The 22,811-nt window shown below is 35.6% G+C and overlaps 1 protein-coding gene across 6 annotated transcripts in view; it reads left to right on the forward strand.

The window, feature by feature from the left end:
• Nucleotides 1–22,811, forward strand: part of CRPPA (CDP-L-ribitol pyrophosphorylase A) — a 278,958-nt gene that overhangs the window by 127,124 nt on the left and 129,023 nt on the right. For 4 of the 6 annotated variants that reach the window (XR_014139315.1, XM_081800461.1, XM_081800459.1 and 1 more), the window contains 2 exons: nucleotides 22,043–22,135; nucleotides 22,606–22,698. The exons of 1 other annotated variant lie outside the window; for it this stretch is intronic. Coding sequence is in view for 3 of the 5 variants with exons in the window: in XM_081800461.1 (XP_081656587.1) it covers nucleotides 22,043–22,135; nucleotides 22,606–22,698 (186 nt within the window). In the remaining 2 variants the exon portion in view is untranslated. The remainder of the gene's footprint in view (nucleotides 1–22,042; nucleotides 22,136–22,605; nucleotides 22,699–22,811) is intronic. One more of the 6 variants, XR_014139316.1, reaches the window with a different exon arrangement.

Raw genomic sequence — 22,811 nt, forward strand, 5'->3', positions numbered from 1 at the left:
TGTAACTTGATCTTAAAAGTAACACCCCATCACTTGTGTCCTATTGTCTTCATTCAAAGTGAGTCAGTATATTCAACCCACACTCAAGAGGAGGGGATTATGTGAGATTGTGAATATTGAGAGGTGGGGGAATTTTTAGTGGGTCTCTTTTAGAAGTTGTCTGCCACAAACATAAATTTGTTACTAAGTTAGAAAAGAAAATACCCACTACCATGGCTATCCTAGTTTCCTGTACATGAGAAGCAGTACTATATTTAAGTCTGAGTCTTCTCTATTAGAAATCATTATCCGACCACACTGTAATTCCTTAAATAAATGGAGGCCCAATCTATTTGATATGAAAACTAGTCCTTAGTACTCAAGTTTATCATATATTCTATATGACAAACACCAGAGTTGATCAGAAACATCCAAATAGTTTTCTTTTTTTTTTTATTGTATTTTATTATGTTAGTCACCATACATCATTAGTTTTTGATGTAGTGATCCACGCTTCATTGTTTTCGTATAACACCCAGTGCTCCATGCAGTACGTGCCCTCCTTAATACCCATTACCGGGCTAACCCATCCCCCCTCCCCTCTAACACCCTCAGTTTGTTTCTCAGAGTCCATAGTCTCTCGTGGTTCATCTCTCCCTCCGATTTCCCCCCCTTCATTATTCCTTTTCCTTCTCCTAATGTCCTCCATGCTATTCCTTATGTTCCACAAATAAGTGAAACCATATGATAATTGACTTTCTCTGCTTGACTTATTTCATTAGCATAATCTCCTCCAGTCACATCCATGTAGATGTAAAAGTTGGGTATTCATCCTTTCTGATGGCTGAGTAATATCCCATTTGTAGATATGGACCACATCTTTATCCATTCGTCTGTTGAAGGGCACCTTGGCTCTTTCCACAGTTTGGCTATTGCGGACATTGCTGCTCTGAACGTTGGGGTGCATATGGCCCTTCTTTTCACTACATCTGTGTCTTTGGCACCATACACAAAGATAAACTCAAAATGGATGAAAGACCTCAATGTGAGACCGAATAGTTTTCAAATCAGTGACTGACAGATGGAGCTGACTAGCCAAAACCAACAGCCTAAGGACATACTCTAAACAAGAAATGAGTTTAATCACCTGAATTAAATACAGTTCTATCCAATATAAACCAGCCTAACAAATTTTCAAATTCTAGTAAAGAGTCATTGACTACTTTTTTTAGGTTTTTATGTTGATCATTCCATAGTATAACCCTAGGTGACCTGTTGTATAATCTGATAAAACATCCTAAATATTGACTTAATTTTAAAAGAAATGAGCCCACAAAATAGATAATAGTCTTAACATATTCTTCACAGCTTCAGAAATAGTTTCTGAGCTTTTACTAGGCTTCATTTCTATATTTTCTTTTCCTTTGCTACTCCCTCCCTCTGTCACTTTTTTTTTTAAGATTTTTGTTTGTTTGTTTTTAGAACACGTGTGAGCTCAGGGGGTGGTGGGGACCAGAGGGAGAGGCGGCATAGAGAGAATCGCAAGGAGACCCCCCCACCGAGCATGGAGCCTGACATGGGTCTTGACCTAATGACCCTGAGATCATAATTTGAGTCCAAATCAAGAGTTGGATGCCCAAACTACTGAACCACCTAGGTGCTTAACCCAGGTGTCACTTTTGATGATGGAAAATTTCAATTACATACTTAAAAAAAGAGAATATTAAGAATACTCATGTATCTAGCTTCAACAATTATCAACTCATGACCAATCTTGTTTTCTCTCTACTCATTTACACCCCTCCGATTATGCTGATGAAAATTTCAGCTATCCTATCTTTTCATCTGTAAATATCTCAGTATGTATATGTACAAAAAAGATTTCATCTTTTAAACTATGATCATATAATTATCTCCAAAATATCCATAATTGTGCCCGAATATCTTTACATGTCCAGCAGTTCACTTTTCTCCATTTCTGCTATATATTTTATCCTTTTTGTTTCCCACTTGTTGGAATCATTGTATCTTTCAATGTACCTTTCATTCTCTTTCAAGATTGTCCACAAACTGGGGCACCTGGGTGGCTCAGTTGGTTAAGCGGCTGCCTTTGGCTCAGGTCATGATCCCAGAGTCCTGGATCAAGCCCTGTATCGGGTTCCCTGCTTCTCCCTCTGCAGCTCCCCTTGCAAATAACCATTGGTTTGTATATCTCTTGAGTTCCTTTTAATCTATAGCTTTTATCTCCATTTTTTTTTTTTTTTTTTTTAGTAAACTGTCTTTTAGAAATGCCCACATTAGGGGTTTTACTGTTTGCGACCCTGTGGTGTCACTTATCATGTCTGTCTATCACCTGTATATTCTGGAAATTATAGTAAGATCTAGAGGTTTGTTCAGATTCAGACTAAAGTTTTCCTTGGCAAAAAATACATCATTTTCTTTTTCAAAGGTGGTGATGTATACTTCTCCCAAGAAGTACCTAAGTTCAGTCTTTTGTATTTCTTTGGTGTAGGCAGACACCAGTGCCTAGAGTCATTATTATATAAAGGTTGCAAAATGATACAAAGTGAAATGAAAAAGTGGAATTGTGGCTTCTGCTCTGGAGATTATCAATGGGGTTTTTTATTCTTAAAGATTATAGATAGAGTCATGATTTTAAAATGCATTTGATGTGATTCAATGCATAGCAGTTATACTTTTACTAATGCTCAAATGGTCCAGTTTTGGCCATTCATTAGAAGCCTCTTCAAGTTAGCTTGAATCCTTTTCTCATTATGCTAATAGTTTGATAATTTTCCTGCTTTCTGATGTGACATGATATTCTAGATTCATCTTGACCTCTAGATTCATTTCCTGGCCAAACCTAGAATCAACCAGTTCTCTAGCTGGCTGCTACTAAACTGGTTATTGTTTCCAATTTTTATTTTGCTGAACAGGGGTAGAATACAGTTTCTGTCATTTGTTAAAAATAAAACACATCCTTGATTCTTATAGATGTTTCCAACTGAAATTAGAAATGGGAATGTAGATTTTTTAAAAATGTGTTTTATCTCTGTCACCTTTCTCTAGTGGTGAAATTTAGTGTTTTCTATAATTCCAACATAACACATTTGCTTTATTTCATGCTAATTGATTCCTGAGAATAATGTAAGGTATTTTTTCCTTCACTGTCTTAAGGGTATATCGTGTTTAGGATTTACAATCAAATTAATGTGTTCTCCAGTCATTTGATATGTACTTCTAATTGGTTATGATGCTATCTAGATACACAAAATCATTTGGCTTATTTTTAGACATTTCTTTTTCAAAAGAAATTTTTTTTTAAAGATTTTATTTATTTATTTGAGAGAGAGACTGAGATAGAGAGAGCATGAGAGGGGGGAGGGTCAGAGGGAGAAGCAGACTCCCTGCTGAGCAGGGAGCCCGATGTGGGACTCGATCCCAGGACTCCAGGATCATGACCTGAGCCAAAGGCAGTCGCTTAACCAACTGAGCCACCCAGGCGCCCCCAAAAGAAATTTTTTATAATTTTATATGATCTTTTATCAAAATCAAACCTACAAAACAAATTGCACTCAAAGAAGTCTAACTTTTGTCACTGTCTTCTGTACCCTGTTGCCTCCTTCTTTTCTGGGTAACCAGTTTTCTTGAAGTTTTATGGTTTATTCTTTTTACTGTTTATCAGTATCTGTATAATAAGTATTGTTTTGTATTTATTAAGATTTTTCTCCTGTCCTCCTTTGACTACCTTTGTATAAATATTCCTATGAAATACCTTTGTCTTTTACTAATATTAATTTAAATTCTTTTGGCTCTTGTCTAATGGGTCTCTCTTCTGGGCAGTGTGGAAAATAACTAGTGTCATCTTCCTGCTACCTCTGCTTTCAGTATCTAATCTGAATTAGTGTCTTTTAATTAACTACCCGCTAACACCTTTAAAATAACAGCAAGCCTTTTTTATATTCTCTTCCATTTATATGTGATTACATACTATGTTGTTTCCCTCACAACCATTACTTATTCTTAGATTTATAAGTAAATGCTTCTTTAGTTTTAAGAAGACTTACGTTGATATTTTGCAGATCATTTTGGTTCTCTGAAACTAATGCTCCAGGAGATTTCCCAGGGAGGGCTCCTCGACACAGTAGTCCAAGTTCTTGCATGTGAATAAAATTATTCTGTGGTTAAAAATGTACAAGTTGATTTTGGCTCAATGAAAACATTGGTTCAAAACTTACACCCTGAACACCTTAAATATGGTTCTGCATTGTTTTCTATCATGAGGTGTTTGGATCTGGTCTCTTTGCCTGGATGCCCGGTGAATTTTTTTTCTTTAAAGTCCAACTGTACTAGAATTTTCTTAGTGTTGGCCCTTTTGGGTTAATATACCTATGTACACTATGTGTTCTTGTAGAGTATAATTTCATTTCTTTTTATTTCATGAAATTGTCATGGCATTACTGTTTTAGCATTCATTCCATTACTTTAGTTTTCTTTTTCTGACATTCCTATTTGTTTGCCTATCTTTATAGCTATTACTTTCTCTTGGTTTTTAAAAAATGTTTTAATTTAAACTTTTCATAATTTAAATTTTATATTTCTCTTCAGGCATAATCTGATATTTACTTTCTTCTGTGTTCTTCCTAATTTACCCTTCATTTCTGAAACATTATTTTCTCATTTTCCCATTTTCTTGTTCTAATCACCTTATTTCTGATTTATTCCAATTCTGACTTCTGTAGTTCTCTTGTTGTTTTAGCTTATTGTTAAATGTTGGGTTGCAGCTTTCACTCATTTTGTGAATGTCTTTCTGAAGTGTGTGTATTGCCTGTAGGGACATTATTTGGCTCTTCACTCACTCATTCATTCGTTCATTCATTCATTCATTTGAGAGAGAGTGCATGCACGCAAGAGCTGATGGGGAGGGGCAGAAGGAGATAGAGAATCTTAAGCACGCCCCATGGCCAGTGCGGAGCCTGACGTGGTGCTCGATCTCACAACCCTGAGATCATGACTGAAATCAAGAGTTGGATGCTTAACTGACTGAAGCACTGAGGTGCTCTATTCTTTTATTTCTTATGAGATTTGAGGTCCTCTCTTATTGCTACTTTTTAAGTAAGAGAGTTTTTTAAATCTATATTTAAGATGAAGGGGTGGGTCAGAATAATTTTTATAGCTTAATTGCATATACTTCTTATTCACTTGCTCAGGAAAAATGGAAGAGATCGCCGTGCTCTTCCTGAGTTTCTATCCTTGCTACCTTTCTCCTTTACCTGGATCTTCTCTTTGGCTCCTAATGCACCTCTGTGAATTTAGACTTTTCTGGCTGATGCTTTGACTTAGAAGGTGCTTTCTTAGTTTTGGCCCAGACTCCTAATAATCCCCCAGCAGAGTGAGAAACTTCATGTGGCCCCTTTGTTTTCAACTTTGAATTGGAGACTAGATGGCCTCTGAGTTTTTGCTGCTCTTTCCAGAATAGCCTGCTAAGGTATCCAGAGAGTACCTGATGATGGTTTTGTATTACTTTCTTTGGGCTCCTTTTTACCCCTCCTCTTTGGCCTGCACATTATCTTAAACGGTGGGGGTCTTTATAGTTGCTCACAGTTTATCCCTACCTACTTATACTGGTTTTGTGATAGATAACATCTACAGGTTTTCATTTTTGAAGTTTTTTCTTGTACTGTCTGTTTTTATGGAGAGATCTACAGAGACTTGAAGATTAGAACAACTCTTTCCAGAATCTTCTTTCCTTTATTCTTTATGTGCTCTGCTTGATATATCTAATTTTTAAGCACTTAAATTTCTCTCAAGTGAATTTCAAGTGTCTAGTTGATCTATAAATATACATGATAACTTTAGAACTTGAAAAAATTAGGCTTGATTTGAAGTTAGGGATTTCTTTCATTTAATAAAACCAAGATGTATGCGGATGTTCAAAAGAAAGAAGTACCACTGATTTGGCGCCTGGGTGGCATAGTCCTTGAAGTGTGGGATCTCAAGCGTGGTGAGATCGAGCCCTGCCTCGGGCTTCGTGCTTTGTGTGGAGTTTGCTTGAGATTCTCTCCGTCCCTCCTTCTGCCCCTCCTGCTCATGTGGTCTCTTGTGTGTGCTCTCACTGTCTCTTTCTCAAATACTTAAGTAAATCTGAAAAAAAAAAAAAAGTACCACTGTTTCTCAAGCACCTCTTAATTGTAATATACTCCTTTGAGGAGATATATTGGATTTTTTAAAACTAAGAGTTCATGTAGAATTTACAAAAAAGAACTTTGTGTGTTCTGTAAAGTTAGAGAATCTCGGTTGACTTGGAAGGAGCTGTCATTCAAAAATCTGTCCTGGCTTCTTTTTTTTTTAAAGATTTTATTTATTTATTTGAGAGATAGAGAGAAACAGCATGAGAGGCGATAGGGTCAGAGGGAGAAGCAGGCTCCCCGCCGAGCCGGGAGCCCGATGCGGGATCGAGTCCAGGATCATGACCTGAGCCGAAGGCAGTCACTTAACCAACTGAGCCACCCAGGCGCCCCTGTCCTGGCTTCTAAATTTGCCTAAAAACCATTAGACCACAGAAGGACTTAACAAAATGTTTTCTTTCAGACACCCACAGCACTAACAGTTGGAGTGCCTTTTATATGCCAGAGATATGCTATGTACCTTAGTCCTTTAAAATAATCTACCCCCCCCTTATTTTACAAATAGAGGAAAACTCTGGTTTAATGATTTACCTGAGATCACATAACTATTGACTGCAGGTGCTGATTGATTCATTATGATTTCTATTAAATATTCTTCTAAGAAAAGGTAAAACAAAAGAACTGAAAAAACAGATGTTTAACAGGGTTTATACCTAATGTTAGGAAGAAGTCCCCTTGGGTAAGGAATTGCTTAATTTTATATATTTTTCTCCCCCATAAGGGAAAATTTATCTTGTGTCATTTTTCAGCCTATAATTTACAGACAAACACAAAACACCCCATTTTCTAACATTTTTACCTCCCAGAGCTTTTGTCTCACTCTGAAAAGAACATATAAAAAAGCTGAAGTCACCAGGATTGAAATCAAGTCACCTGCTGGGCAGATCAGTGAGGGTGTGGAGCTGCTCAGTACACAGTGGGAGGATTGTCTTATTGGCATGAAAAGAAAAAATGATTCCCATTGAAACTAAAGGAAGAGATTGGGTATGTGTGTTATAATTATCTGTGCTAGATTTTTGAAACTTACCTTAGGAGGCAAACTGAATAAACTCTAATGATGCACACCAAATACATGAAAGAGGTTGGTTAAAAAGTAAAATAAGGAACTAAGTAAGGGACACCCTTTCTAACCTCCATACATAAGAACATTTCACTCATACTTGAATTTCAAGGCTTTATAATCAGGCTTGTTATATTTCTTTGATTTCTTAAAGAGTTTGAAGTATTTCATGGACCACACCTAATTTAGAGCTCGAGCTATCCAAATGTACATAAGACAGTAATGGAGGAGTCTGTTATCATTGTTTCCTAACTCAACAAATACTGAAAAATAGTTTATGATATATACTTTGCTGAGTAGTAAGGGATTTATAAGAATGTGGTCATTCTTCATTAGTCCTTAATTCCCTAATTTACTTACCAAAAAATACATGCCTGTTAAGATTTAGTCACTGGATACTGGGAGTTGAATTAAACAAGTGTGGTTCCTTCAAGGGTTATCTGGAACATAGTGTTGAGTTGGGGATAACACAGTAAATGAATTAAAGATGTTTAGTTACAAATGGTGAAAACAATTGTAAGCAATAAGTAAAGTATGCTAATGTGAGAGAGAGCCCTGGAAAATCCTTTAGAGTGCAGAAGGAGAGCAGTGAGCTAGAATCTCTTGGCAGATAGGACATTGAGTTAAACCTCTAAGTGTAATCAGGAGGTAGCTAAGAGAAATCCAGGAGCAAGAGCGTGTAAAAGGCATTCAGAGAGTTGTGTTGAGTGGGCTGAAAGAAGACTCCTATGGTTGAAGTGGAGGTGAAGTGTTGGGACGTGGGGACAGGCTCTGTGAAGGTTACTACCACCACCAGTGCTGCTACTGTTGTTACCGATATTTTGTCCTAAGAGCAAAATGAACTGATGGAAAACTTGGGCCGGAAATGATATAAACCAGTTACATCTATAAAAGGATTATGTTGGCTCTTGCTTCTTAAAGTTCTGTAGAAGACGACATGTAGTATTTAATGTTTTCTTACATCACATTTACCCCTACAAGCCCAGGTCTTTTCAACCCATTTTTCATTGATATAATGAAAGAAATGAAGTTCTTATCTTAAGATAAGAATGCTTATCTTATATTTGGAACAAACAGGGACTATAGGAGATTTTCTTGTATTTGCTTATCCACTTCTTCCTGTTTCCTGGAGCACATAATTTCATTACTGTTCTGTGTAACAACCAATGACTAGCAGGATATGACTGAGACACATTTGTTTTCCTGGGTGTAAGGCATCCTTTGGTTTTGTTGAGGCTGTCTGTGATACAGACAGCCTAATTTATTTTGCCTAATGCCCTCAAGGTTGTGGCCAGTGAGTATATGGATCTGTGCTTTTTCTTATAGACCTAACTAGATTCAGTGTATGACATACTAGTTAAACAAAACATCAAAAATAGCTAATGAAATAAGAGCAGAAATGAAGGAAACAGAACAAATTAAGTCATTGCAACATGGTAAGACCCATTCAAAATGGGGGTTATTTTATGCTTATTTTGTCATGTAACACAATATTTGCTTTAAAGATAAAGGATTTGTTCATGTTTTGAAGCTGAACACAGTGAAGTATAGTGAAATAACACAGTAAACACTACCGTGGGACTTCTGACTGAACAATACCAACACAATTCAGTTAGAATATGTGGTTTTGGTGTATATACAAGACTACAGAAACTAGCTGAAGACCATCCAATTAATTTCTTTGAGTTGATTTGGGATGTTAGCCAGATTTCCTGATCAGTTTTCCAGAGGTAAAAAAAAAAATGTTCAAAATTATTGGACCACCTAGTTGCTTGGGATGGTATTAATTATATTCATGCTGTATTTAATAAAATTAACAGTTTATAATTACAACTGCTTGTCATAGTTTTAGAGTCATTATTAATGAGGGAGTGAATATAATCCTCCTTAAATACCACTTTGTGTACTGTATATACATATCTACGTTTTTTGTCTCTGTATGTTTTTGAGTCACAGGCACATAATGAAATATTACCCTTTCTCAAGGAACCAGATGGTTAATTTGGAAAAATGCTATTCTGCATCCTTGTCCACTTAGGAATGAGGTCATTGTTCACGAGTTCTAGACAACTGTTATGCTGAGTTAAAACAAATCAAAAGAATACACAACATTTACTCTGGGGCATATATTTGTAAAAAAATCAGCTCTTCGAATTCAGGAAATTAATTGATTTTACATACACACATGGTAAACATGTTTAGGAGGAAAGTCTATAAAAAACTGAAAAAATGTTTGGAAAAAAAAACATTGGAGTGTAAGTTATAGTTTCTATCCTTCATCAGTTGATACTGATGAATAATATATATTCACTTGTTTTCTTATGCTATTTAAAGTGAGATACAGTTTTAGAGCTTATTTACTGTGATTTCACTTCACTTTATTGATTTTATTGGTTTCAAATATAGGATACATCTTTTTAAAATAACATTTTATACTTTGAATTATTGTATCTCCCCTCATGAGTTTGGAGATGAATTTCATTTCAACTATTTGTATGCAGTATAACTCTATTTTGTAATACCATAAAGTAGTTTATTCTATTGTTCTCTTGGCTTTAGCTAAATAATGGCTCTTGGGTTTTTGTTGTTCCAGGGAAACTGAACCAAATATATCCATTTGAGCTTGTAGTCATAATAAATTATCCATGGCATCTTGTTTCCAAAGCCTGGAAGTACTTGCCTGCTTAAGTTCAAATCTCTTTTTCTCTTGGATGGGTACTATATCCTTTCAGTGGCTGTTCATTGTCTATGAGTCAAAGTCTATACAGCTTGACCAGTTATTTGATCTCTTTCATAGTCTATACTGAACCTTTCACTCACTAAATTCTCTCTATTGTAGTCAAACATACTATCTTGCTCATGCCTTGAAATTCTGTAGTTTTCTGTCCTTTTCACCTAGCATTCTGTTTAATTATATTTCCATCCCTATTAGTCAGCTTCAGATTTCATTTGAGACTCAGTTTAATAACTCTTTTCATGAAGTTGTCCCCATTTTTCCAGTTCTTGGACTTCCTAAACTACTCATCAGCAGTGGTGTCACTGTGCATGTTCTGCCTTTTATTGTTATATTCTTATACCCATCTCTCTCACCATTTCTTTTATCACTGATCCTTGCACAAGGCCGTATATATGGTGAGAACCAGATACATAGTTGTGGTTAATGGTGAGAGGATGATGAACAAGCAAGCTTCTGGAAAACCTCTCCACCTGGATGTCAGCCAAATACATTTCTGGAGATAAAGAGATAGCCGCTGGGCATCCATCAATCACGTGAACTGTTGAGAGGAGTTTAGAAAAGTACGCCCAAGAAGTTTTAATTGATTTCCCAGCCAGAAGACAACTATTTTCACAAAAGGAGGGAAGGGAAGGGCAAAGAGCAGATGTTGGAGAGATGAGATGAACTGGAGTCAGCCAGAGTGATGAAGTTAAAGTTGGTGTCCAGAGGCCTTCTGTCAGGAAAGGAGGGAGAGAGGGGGAGAAGGAGAGGGAGGGAGGGGGAGAGAGAGAGAGATGAGGAAATGAGCTGTGCAGAGGGGGCTCTGAAGTGGGGTGAAGAAATAGGTCCATAAGCAACACTTTAAGGTTTGTTCTTTAGAACCTAAAATAGGATTCTACATCAAGATACAAATTTACCTTTCTTTATTAACTGGGCATATACGGCTTAAAAAATATCCTCAAGTGTGCACGTGTTCACACACTTCTGAAATAAGTCACATGATCTTTTTTTAGTTACTTTTGCCTAAAAAGTAATTTATCTTTAATATTATAAAAACATTTTGGACCTATACACTAAATAATGTATATTCAATAGGTTACAGCTTATAATGAAAAGTTGTATGACATGGAAATTTTATTTTCTATGTAAATATGGGAATTACATTTCTTGGTAGAGAGGAAAATACAATAATGAAAATTTTTTTGCTTACTATGTAGGATTTGAACAATTACAGTGGTAGTATTTGGATTGTACAAGTGTTGGGATGGTATTAAATATTCCCTAAAAGTTAATCTAGTGGATAGTTCCTCTGTGATAGAAGAGCATGTGAAATCACTAAGCTGCTCATACACGATTGTAGCTGCTTATGGTTTCTTATGGTGTATTTGCTATCTAATTTAAAATTAAAGACAGTGAAAAAACAAGATAAAGAGCTTACTGAGTTGCAAATCTGGTTTTAATATATACCTCCTTTTACCTACTCATTTTGAATATACACTTGTCACATTTGTGGTATGATAAAAATATTAAAACACTTGATAAAAATCAATTTTAGTATTTCCCTTATAAAAAGAATGACTATATTAAAGCCTTAAGGTTGCTAGAATATTACTGTTTTTGGTATCACATACTGATTCACAAATAGATGCTGAATACCCAAAACTAGAACTCTCCATCTAATGCAGGATTTTGCAGTAGCTATGCTTTTGATTTACTTATATAGATAGTTTTTTATCTTGGAGGTTGGCCAGTGTGTGCATCATAGAATATGTGACAGCCTCCCTGTCCTCTATCTGCTAGGTGTCAGTGGTAGTTTCCTATCCCACATGTGACAACTGAAAATGTGTCCTGACTTTGCTGACTTGACAAAGTTGCCCTGAGTTAAGAACTGCTAAAACAATCTGTTAGGTTTCATGAATGCTCAAATTTTACAGTGGGTTGGGAGTAAAGCCATATGTGTTGTACTTGTAATTTCTAATGAATGTATGGCTACATGTAATAAACTGTAGTCTTCAGTAGACTATTTAAATCATCTATAAAACTGATTTGAAACTGTTGTTGGTGTTGATTCTAATTAATCTAAATCCATGATATGACTAGAATATAACTTGTGCATACTTTATTAGGGCATAATTATATAGGAAATGGGCTCTAATTATACTTCTATATATCTGGACAGTGTCTGGTTACTTAGAAAAAGTTAAAATTTTGTAAAAGTAAATTAGATTATGCTATAAATTTGGTTACGAATTTGGAAAAAAATAGTTGAAGTAATTCTTTAATGTTACTCATGTATATTTGCCATACTGATTAAATCAAGATGTGGGTAATTTATTTTAGATGATACGGAAATGCAATGGCTTCAGTAGAGTCCAAGTTAAAATTATATTCTGATGGCTATATGGAAGTACACTCTTGAAATGAGAAATTTTCTCATTTCTACTGAAAATGAGAGTGGGCTTTTAGATTAAAGTGGGTTCAAATTCTCTAACCTCTTGCTGCTTCAAAGTGGGTTTCATGAACCAGTTTTAGCAACATCAGCTGGCAGCTTGTTAGAAATGCAGATTTCTTAGACCCCCAACACATGTCTACAGGAATAAAAATCTCTATTTTTAACAAGATTACTGGGCATTCTTATGCATATTGAAATTGGAGAAACACAAGTCTAAACTTGATTTCATCTTTCCAGTATGATGTAAGCTCCACAAGGACAGAAACTTTGTGTAGTTCATTGCTACGATCTCCGTGAACAATCTGCGGTCCGGCTCAGAGCCCTCAATAAATACTTACTGGTTGAATGAATGAAATGCTAATCCATCAGTGGATAGGATACTCTCTTCTTGCCTTTTATATTTTTAATTAAGACAGAAGATTTGTTTATGTCATCTTGCCAGTACTCAGCTTCCAAATGTTTTATGCATTACCAGGAAAAAATAAAGAGGTCATATTACTGCAAATACCTTTTTAACATATGTTTTGTCATTTACAAAATGACAAAATGGGTAATACAGAATATGCCTGCCAAAAATACTTATGAGCTAAAGCTAGTAATTTCTCATTTACTACAAAATTTTCCACTAGCTATATGAAGTATAACATTCTGTAGTGAAACTGGGTGGGAAGATAAGCTTGAGCAGATGTGCATTTGGTAGCTTTACCTTTTTTTATAGACACAATATCCAGCTTTTGGATGTATAATTTGTATGATGAAATGGGAGCCTTGAATTTGTTGAGATAGTGTTCAGGTTTGTAAGGCTTGAGGTTTGTATATTCTATTCCACAATCCTTATAGTTTTGCATCAGAACCGTAATGGCCTTCAAAGGAATTTTAACAGAGAGAAGGGGATGTATAAAGGTGGACTTTTTAAAGGTTTTATTACCACAGTAATCACTTCTGCTACCATCACCAACTACTCGGCATGTGTTGAATGCAGTGGTTTGGACACCCTTGACTGTTTTCCAGGATAAAATCTAAGAACCGGCATTGGAGGACCTTTCTTAAATATTTGGTTCCCTGTCCAGGACCCAGAAAAATGATCTGAGTTAGGAGATTGTGTATGGCAGCAATTAAACTTTTTTTTTTTTTTAAAGATTTTATTTATTTATTTGAGAGAGAGAGAGAGAATGAGAGAGAGCACATGAGAGGGGGGAGGGTCAGAGGGAGAAGCAGACTCCCTGCCGAGCAGGGAGCCCGATGCGGGACTCGATGCGGGACTCGATCCAGGAACTCCAGGATCATGACCTGAGCCGAAGGCAGTCGCTTAACCAACTGAGCCACCCAGGCGCCCAGCAATTAAACTTCTTAGGACTCAAATGACTTTGTCCAGATGAGGTGTTCCTCCTGAGCTGACTTTGGAATCTGTAGTATCATTCTCTCTGAGTAAATGTCTTGTGACTTTCATGATGAGGTAATAGTCACCTGGAGTAAACTGACACCCAGTGTATTGAGGTTAAGGAAAAGGACCGGGGGATCAAATAGACCTTAGTCTGAGTACTATCCCTTACTGGTTGTATGATCTCAAACATGTTATTTAAACTTTTGTGCCTCAGTTTTTGTAACACAACGTGCGTATAATGATGATATATATGTAGGTGTGCTTTGTGATTTCAATAAGATAATTGTTTAAAATATTTAACATAGATTCTTAAAAAGGGTAAAACTTCAAATGTAAGGTATACAATGCCAAGGGGTAATGGAGGTGTGGTGATGTGTTAAAGTGCTATTTAAAAGTGGGAGTTAAATGAATAGTGAGTAGAATAAACATAGCAGACATTAAATATAGCACTATGTGCAGGGATGGTTATTAGTGCTTTAAATATATTCAAGTAAACAAAGATGAATGACATGACAGCGCTCACACTAGACTTCAAACTTTTATAACAGTGATTGTTGGGGGAAGTCCTTGGACTGAGGAATAGAGACAGTGACCATTGCCTTATGTAACATTGCAAAAGGACCTTAAGGGCTAATGTTAGACTCCAGTCTTCATGCACTGTGGCTTTTAAGCTGCATAAGCAAGGAAGTACCAGCCCTTCCTCTGGTGTGATAAGGTACTGGAATCCAGCATTGTTGTGACATGGCAGAACCTTGGTTCTAATGCTGTTCTGCCTGCCCAGCATTTTTAGGACTAAGTGAAGGTCAAGACTTTGGTATATCCAATGGGCTAGGGTCTGAGTCTTTGGTGGCAGCTTGTGAAGTAGCAGTCTACTGGTATGATGTACCAGCTCACTGTTCATATTTGGAGGCCCATAACTTACATAACATGGCAGAATGGTAATCTGGTTCATTTATCACCTCAAAAATGCACTAAGATTTATTTTCTTAAAGCTTTTTTCCTCTAAAGCTTCCCGGGAAGCTCAGCTTCCCAGGAAGCTCACCTATAGGGAAGAAGTTCTGGAAAAGTTAATCCTTAACTCTCATATATTAATTAACCCTCTTATCAATTCTGAAGAGTTTATTTTACTGATGAGTAGACTGATCCACAGGGCTTAAGTAATTCACCCAAAGTCACACAGAAAGCTGGTTGTAGAGCTTGTTTCAGAGCCAGGGAGCTTGGCTCCAAAGACCGGGCTCTTAACTACAAAAAGGGCTTTAATGCTGAATCTTAAAAAAATAAAAAATAGTAAATGCTCAGCATTAGGTGGGCAAAACGTCCACAAAAGCCTAAAAATAACCATGAAGTAAAGATTAACTGGCATTGCAAGAGTAGAAAATAATGAATGCTTATTAAAGGAGTTTCTCAGGTGAAAATTGCTAAAAATGGAGAAGGAGAAGATCTGGGCTGTTAACCTCAGAAGGTCCAGGAACAGCATTCACACACTAGAGATAAACACACTGAGTGATGAACTGATGGCCCAGTCTCAGCAGTCACAGTTGGCAGAAGATGCCTTTCAAAAATGTGGATTTGCAGTATAGAAAGATACTTTTTCTTCAGCTTTATTGAGATATAATTGACAAATAAAAATTATATATATGATTATATATATATTAAGATGTACATATACACTTTGAAATGGTCATCACGGTCAAAGTAGTTAACATATTCATCACTTCACATAATTACTGTTTTTTGTGTTTTATTTATTTTTTTGGTTTTTGTCAGAACTTAAGATCTATCTTCAGTAAATTTCAGGTATACAATACAATATTGTTAATTATGGTCATCATGTTCTACATTAGACCTCCAGAACTTAGTCATCTTGCATAACTGAAACTTTGTACCCGGAGACCAATATCTCCATTTCTTCTACCCCAGCTCACTGGGGTTGCCCTTGGCAACCACAAGACTTTTTTTTTTTTTTTTTTTAAGATTTTATTTATTTTTTAGAGAGCGAGAGAGAAACAGCATGAGAGGGGCAAGGGTCAGAGGGAGAAGCAGGCTCCCCGCTGAGCCGGGAGCCCGATGTGGGACTCGATCCCAGGACCCTGGGATCATGACCTGAGCCGAAGGCAGACGCTTAACCATCTGAGCCACCCAGGTGCCCACAAGACTTTTAATTGTTATTATTGTCTACAGAGTAGAAAGTGTATTTTGCTCTTATTTGCTCATTTATGCCCACAGTAGTGCCATTGTTTGGATGGGAGGGAGGTGAGAAATTAATGGAATCAGATTTATAGATGGTCCAGCCAACATGTTCTGTAAAAAGAAGGTTGACTTTTCAGAAACATATTTTGGAGCCTCTGACTCATGGGACTTGAACCAAGGTCTTTCAGCCTTAGTTAAACCTTAACTCTTCTTGAAATGGAAAACATTTTTTGACAATCCATTTCCTTTTCTAATAGCCATGCTTTAAATAGTATTTTTAGTATTCAGATGGTTGCACATTTCGTTAATAGTAAATCTTTTCTAAATTCTTATTTGTCATGACGTAAGGAAAGTACTTCATGGTTTTTTTGTTTTTTGGTATACCTCTTTAATTTTACTGAACATACTGGAAGGTTGTTTTAAATATTGTTTAAATGTTCTTTGAACCAAAATATTTACAGAACAAGGAGTTCTTCTAGCCAGCAGATTTTTCCATTTGTTGTGTTTGAGTGTGGAAACATTAGGAATGACAGCATGAAATGATATCATAGAGCGTTTTCATAAACAACCTAATAGCATTGTCTAATGTGGTCTTTGTTTATTAAAGGTGTCCAAGACTCTTTTTTATATTTAGGTAAATCTAAGTGTTTTTTTTTTTTTTTTAACTCAAGCATGGAAAATATTTTCTGGGTGGGAGAAAAGGAATATGATAAAAAAAAAAAGAAGAATTACACTTAACTGGAAACAGTTCTTTAGAGTGTCAATTTTAGGAAGAAATCAATTGCAGTGTTTCTGTTTGTTTTTTAAAGGTGGTAAGAAAATGTTACTATTGGGCGCCTGGGTGGCTCAGTTGGTTAAGCGACTGCCTTCGGCTCAGGTCATGATCCCAGGGTCCTGGGATCGAGTCCCACATCGGGCTCCCTGCTCAGCGGGAGGCCTGCTTCTCCCTCTCCCACTCCCCCTGCTTGTGTTCCTCCTCTCGCTGTCTCTGTCTCGGTCTCTGTCAAATAAATAAATAAAATCTTTAAAAAAAAAAAAAAAAAGAAAATGTTACTATTTAATACTTGTGTGTGCATATCTGTCTTAGTTTGTAGGCCCTAGATGATGAAACTTTTAACTGGAATTTTAATTCATTAATAGTAGAACAAATATATCTTAATAATAACAAAAGTTAACATTGGCTGGGAATTGTGCCTCCATATATCTATATCCTGTATTCTAGCAGCTTATGTTGTATTTATTAACTGTTATAATTAAGTTTAAGAAACAAAGCTTTAACAAGGGAACAAGTATATATTGAAGTCAGTATGGGCTGAAGCCATCACAGGCGAGAAAGGGTCCAGTGTTTGTGACAATAGAAGAAAGTGGCCGTAAAGAATATTTTTGTTGACAAGTAGTGTTGATAAGTAAAGTTGCATGGTTAGGATTTGAACAGAATATAAGTAGATTATGGAGGACTTTAACAATTATAGAACTTGAGATTTAATCTAAACACATACATGTATATATATAATCGAATGTTCTTAAATGTTTTTAATTGAAAAAAATGAAATGAAGCTCGGTTTTAGAAATATTAAACTGAAAATACTCTTAACATTTATTGAATGCTTTTTTTTTTTTTTTTTTGGAGAATGTGTAATACGCAAGTGCTATAGACTGAATGGGTTCTCCCCCACAATTTATGTGTTGAAATCCTAACCCCACTGTGGTGGTGTTAGGAAGTGGGGCCTTTGGGAGATGATTAGGTCATGAGGATGGAGCCTTCATGAAGGCCTTAGTTCTCTTACAAAAGAGACCCCCAAGAGTTTCCTTGCCTCTATCATCATGTGATGACACAGCATGAACACTGTTGTTTTTGAATCACAAAGGGGCCCTTGACAGTCCCTGAATCTACTGGAACCTTGATCTGGCTCATCCTGTCTTCTAAACCCTACTCATGGATCTGCAAGACATTGTTATAGGGCAATGGTGATTATCCAGATAATTCTTAAATTTTAATTGAGGGAAAAGTAGATTGAGGGGCTGAAATGAAGGCCAGGGAAAAGTCAGAGAAAATCCCTTAAATCTTTGTGGTACAGCAGCAGAGGTAGGGAAAATTTTCAGTGCCCACCATTTTTTTTTTTAACTCTGCAACTTATGAAAAAAAATTAGGGAACTCTATAATTCATACTAAAAAGAATTGCAGCACATGCAAATCAGATTTTAAAAATATGAAAGAAACATCAATGCTTTCCCTACCCCCAAAATATTCTCATACCTTTTGTTCTGTAGAATTCAGTAAAAATTTGAATTCAAGAAGGCTAAAAACAAACTTCAAAGATGGCATTGCAAGAGATGAATACAGTTATCAGAGGAAATAAAATTAAGACTAGAGCAACACTATTTTAGAACTACTTAGCAGATGAGAAATAGAATACAACTGATACCAGGTTATTATAGCAGGAAACTTAAGATAATTACAGTGTGCTCTAAGTAAAAATTAAAGAGAATAGATGTGAATGATGATAAAGGCATCCAACATATGGATAATGCTTATTCTCAAAGCTAGAAGAATATTTCCTTGAAATGACTAATTCTGTAAGACCAAATGGGCATAGCTGTGGGAAAATTGAGGAATAACAATTGCCAAGTAAGCATGTACTGATTTTGGTTAGGATTTTGAATTTCCTCATAAAGAATTCTTCAGACAGGGACCTAGGTGCCAAAAACCAAAATCAAAACTTAAAGAAAAACTCTGCTTGACCTCTTGCATCTCCACAATATTCACTATCCAAATACAATGAAGCTGTGCCTATGAACTTTGGAGGGAATGCAAGTGGAATCCAAGGATGTGACCATCAGCCAAATTGTCCATTATAAAGATGATGAGGGGAAAAATAAAATACAATGTCTACATGTATTATTAGAACTACTGATGTTGAGATCTATCAGGTAACATAGGTGAACGAGAAACGGAGTCTAAGTATCAGGATAGTACACGGCGCTTGGTGGTGGTGGAGCAGTGACTACAGATCTGTGAGGGAGAGAGGGAACCAAACTTTTCTTCCCAAATGTCTCTTCTTTGAGTCTAAAAGCAAAAAGTCAAAGAATCTAAAAATGTCGAGGCTTTTGTAAAAAACAAGACCAACTAAAAAAATTCCTTGCAGATACAGTTCATCACATGAAGAAGTGAATTAAAAAGAACTTAGAAATGGAGAAATTTTGTATAAAAAGTGTTTTGGGATGTAGATATGTCTGCATTGTGGGTATTATGGTTCTAGAATAGAATGTGAGTATAATAAATCCTGTCAGGGTAAAAATAATATGACCAGAACCAGGCTTGAGGTGAAAGTTAAAATGTGTTATTTGTTTCCCCCTCATAGAAGGAGGTCAACAAATACTGACAAATGAAATTCGTTGCCATTAAAAATCCAATGTCTTAATGCTCTCCATGCTACCTTTTCTTAATATTTAGAAGCTTAGTGCTCTGGAAAATAATCTGAAGCTTAGCATCATCTTCAGGTTTACTCTATTCAATTTTCTTTCCTAACTAGATAAAAAAAAAAAAACAGGAATGTCATCTCATTAGAATCTATTACTGCTTTTGTTCCTGCATCCTTTTGTCCTACTGCATATATTAATAGAGAGTTGTGGGAATGATATTTATCGAACGTTGAAGTTACGAGGTAGTGGAATTTTTGGATTTTTTTTTTTTTTTTTTTTTTTTACCTTTTTCAAGTTGTTGGTTTTAAGAACATAGACCATTTTTCTTGAAATGACTTTTTTCTTAAAAAAAAAAAACTGTTGTAAGTTTAAAATGCCTATTTATTATTTGCTAGCAGTAAAAACAGGATGTTTCTGTGTGCAAGGATCCCATACCCTGTCCTTAAGAATTTTCTCCATTTCAGTACTTACAAAGCTAAATATCTCTCATGTTCTCATCCTAGACCTTATTTACATATATGAAAAAGAAAATTTTAAATTAGGTCACTTTTTAGAATTCAAATTTACTTACATTTTTGAAGTTAAGATCTGATATGATTGTTGTATATCTGTTAAGTCAAACTTGGCAGGATCTGAGGAATTATATGATACGTGCATGCAGACATTCATGCTAATATCTTAAGTATCAGGCTAAGACCTGAAACTCTGTGCTCAGAGAAAAGACAATTTGTTACAGCAGTAGCATTAAGGAATATAACAGTGTAGTGTTGATTTTTTTGAATTGCAGTTCCTACAGGGAAATGCAGTTACAGCTAGGTGCTGTCTCAGTGGGGTGCATTAAAGAAGACTCTTGATATTGGGGAGCACTTGCCTTATTCAGGGACGGTGGGCAAACCAGCACATCCTCCGGTTACAAAAGAGACATTGTCTTTATTATTCTGGAATGTCAAGCAGATCTGCCTCAGGGAGAGAGATGACTTTACCTTTATTTTCTGGAACATAAACAGATTTGCTCCAGGAGGAGATGTACCTATCTTTGCAAATCTGCCTGCTATGCAAACATCTTTGAAAAGTCAATCTGGAGTAAATTAGCTATTAATGCCTTTGAAAATGTTTGGGTATATGAGAAACCTCTTGGAAAATTGTCTCCCTATAATATCTAGAATATGTGATTCCTTGAACAAACTAAATGTTACACAATGAAATCCAGTTTCTTCCTATTTTATTATCAATATATGGCTGATGCATATGGAACTGTTTTATTATTATTTTTTTAATGTTCTCTCTGAACTTTGTACTCATTAAGAACTTTTTTTTTTTAAAGATTTTATTTATTTGAGAGAGAGAGGTAGTGACAGAGAGCACAAGTGGGGAGGAGAGGGAGAAGCAGGGAGAAGTGAGCGGAAGGCAGACACTTAATTAACTGACTGAGCCACCCAGGCGCCCCTCAATAAGAACTTTAAACTGAAAGAAAAGTCTTGAAATTTATGAGCCAACTAATTTCTAGCACTGCTAAGACCTCAAAACCTTTATTTCCCCTTCTCTAATATTTTGTCAAAATTGCATAGAATTAGGATGAATCCTACTTACGATGTAATGCTCTTAGAAGTACAAGGTTTAATGTTTTACTAAGTGACAAGCTTTCTATTTTAGAATAGTAGATTGTAAAGACTTCTAAATGTAATGCCAGTACTAACTACCGAAATGTGACTTTCTGGGGAATTAGACTAGTATAGATAAAACACTTCCTTTGTTTAGTAATTACATTTTTGTTCATATTGTTATAAGAAGAAAAAAATGGAAGTTAATTAGAATATTGAGCAATATGGAATAAAAATGTCATTAGGAAAATTTTTCTTTTTAAAAGATTTGAGAGACTGTGCACATGTGCACAGGGAGGGGCAGAGGGGGAAGGAGAAGGAGAGGGAGAAAGAATCTGAAGCAGACTCCCTGCTGAGTGGAGAGCCCCTATTCAGACTCCATCTCACAGCCCTGAGATCATCCCCTGAGCCAAAATCAAGAGTCGATGTTTAACTGACTGAGCCACGCAGGCACCCCTCATTAGGAAAATTTTTGTAATATATGTACTATTCTAAATCTAGTCTGGGACCACCTCTGGTAATAATCTCTTCATCTCTTGCTATCATTGTCCTAGTTCAAGTCTTATTTCTCTCATACTTACACTATTATAATAATTTCTTACTGCCTTTCCTGTTTTTAGTCTTTCCAGGTTAGTTAAATCTATGTAACTGTAGAATTTAACATGTGTCCAGAATCATCCAACAATCCCTGTCTAACCAACCTTTTAATAATAGTCCAGCATTTTCTGCAGTACATCCTTTGAATAAGAAAAAACAGTTACTTGGTTGTCCCTGCATATAACCTCTAGCTTTTCCTACTTAAAACTATTTACTTTAGCTATATTGGTGTTTATCAAAATAGTAATCATTACTCATGGACTAGTTCAAATGTCTTTTTCTTGGTAGCTTCATAAACTGTAGCCTGAATTATTTTGTTTTTATATATGATTCTTGGCTTTATGTGTCTCTAGTAGTTTTGTGCTCATTTTTAACTGTCGTTTAGGTTCTGGTTTGGTTTTTCTATCTAGTTTATAAACTCCTTTTTCTTCTATTTTTTTTTTTTCTCCTAGCATGTACAAGTCACCTCTGGAGCTCTGTGTCCTGCTAGCAGAGATCTTGAGCAAATCATCTTAGAGCAATGCTACAATTACGTTTGTGTGAATGTGAGTAGTGAATTTAAATTATTGGAAGCACTTGAGGATCTGTATGAATGTAAATGTGGAAGATAATTTTTTTCTTGATTCTTACTTGAATTTAAGTTTTGATAGATGTGTTATTCAGTATGTATTTGGAAGTTTTATTTTTTAACTTTTGAAATGGAAAAATAATATTTTCTAACAAGCTAGTTCCCATAATGAGAAGAGGGTAATTTTTCTTTAGACACCATTTTCAGTTACCTGGTATGAAGCAGATAAGATGAAACATGTTTGAATTAATGAATAGTTTAAATTTTAATATGACCTTAATGGGTATCCTTTAAAGTTGTTCAAAAAGTGAAAACTAAGCTTGATAAATGTTTTGGATGTTTGTGTAAAAGCTCTCCATTTTTTTCCCTTTTATTTTTAATTATCCTTGGATTAACATTTAAATCATTTAAGAACTTATTTTCACTTTTATTTTTCTGGTCTTTCAGGTTATGTCCTCTGATTTTGAGGAAACCCGGAAATTACTGAACATGCTTGAAGAGAGTAATCTATCTATTTTATATCCTATTGTTGTTATTTCAGTAAGTGAATTAATGCAGATATTTAAAAAAAATTTAAATCCAAGTTAACATATAGTGTAGTATTGGTTTCAGGAACAGAATTTAGTGTTTCATTACTTATATATAACACACAG

Source organism: Leptonychotes weddellii, chromosome 12 (assembly GCF_054177405.1).
Source record: "Leptonychotes weddellii isolate Sample4059 chromosome 12, ASM5417740v2, whole genome shotgun sequence".
Lineage (NCBI taxonomy): Eukaryota > Metazoa > Chordata > Mammalia > Carnivora > Phocidae > Leptonychotes > Leptonychotes weddellii.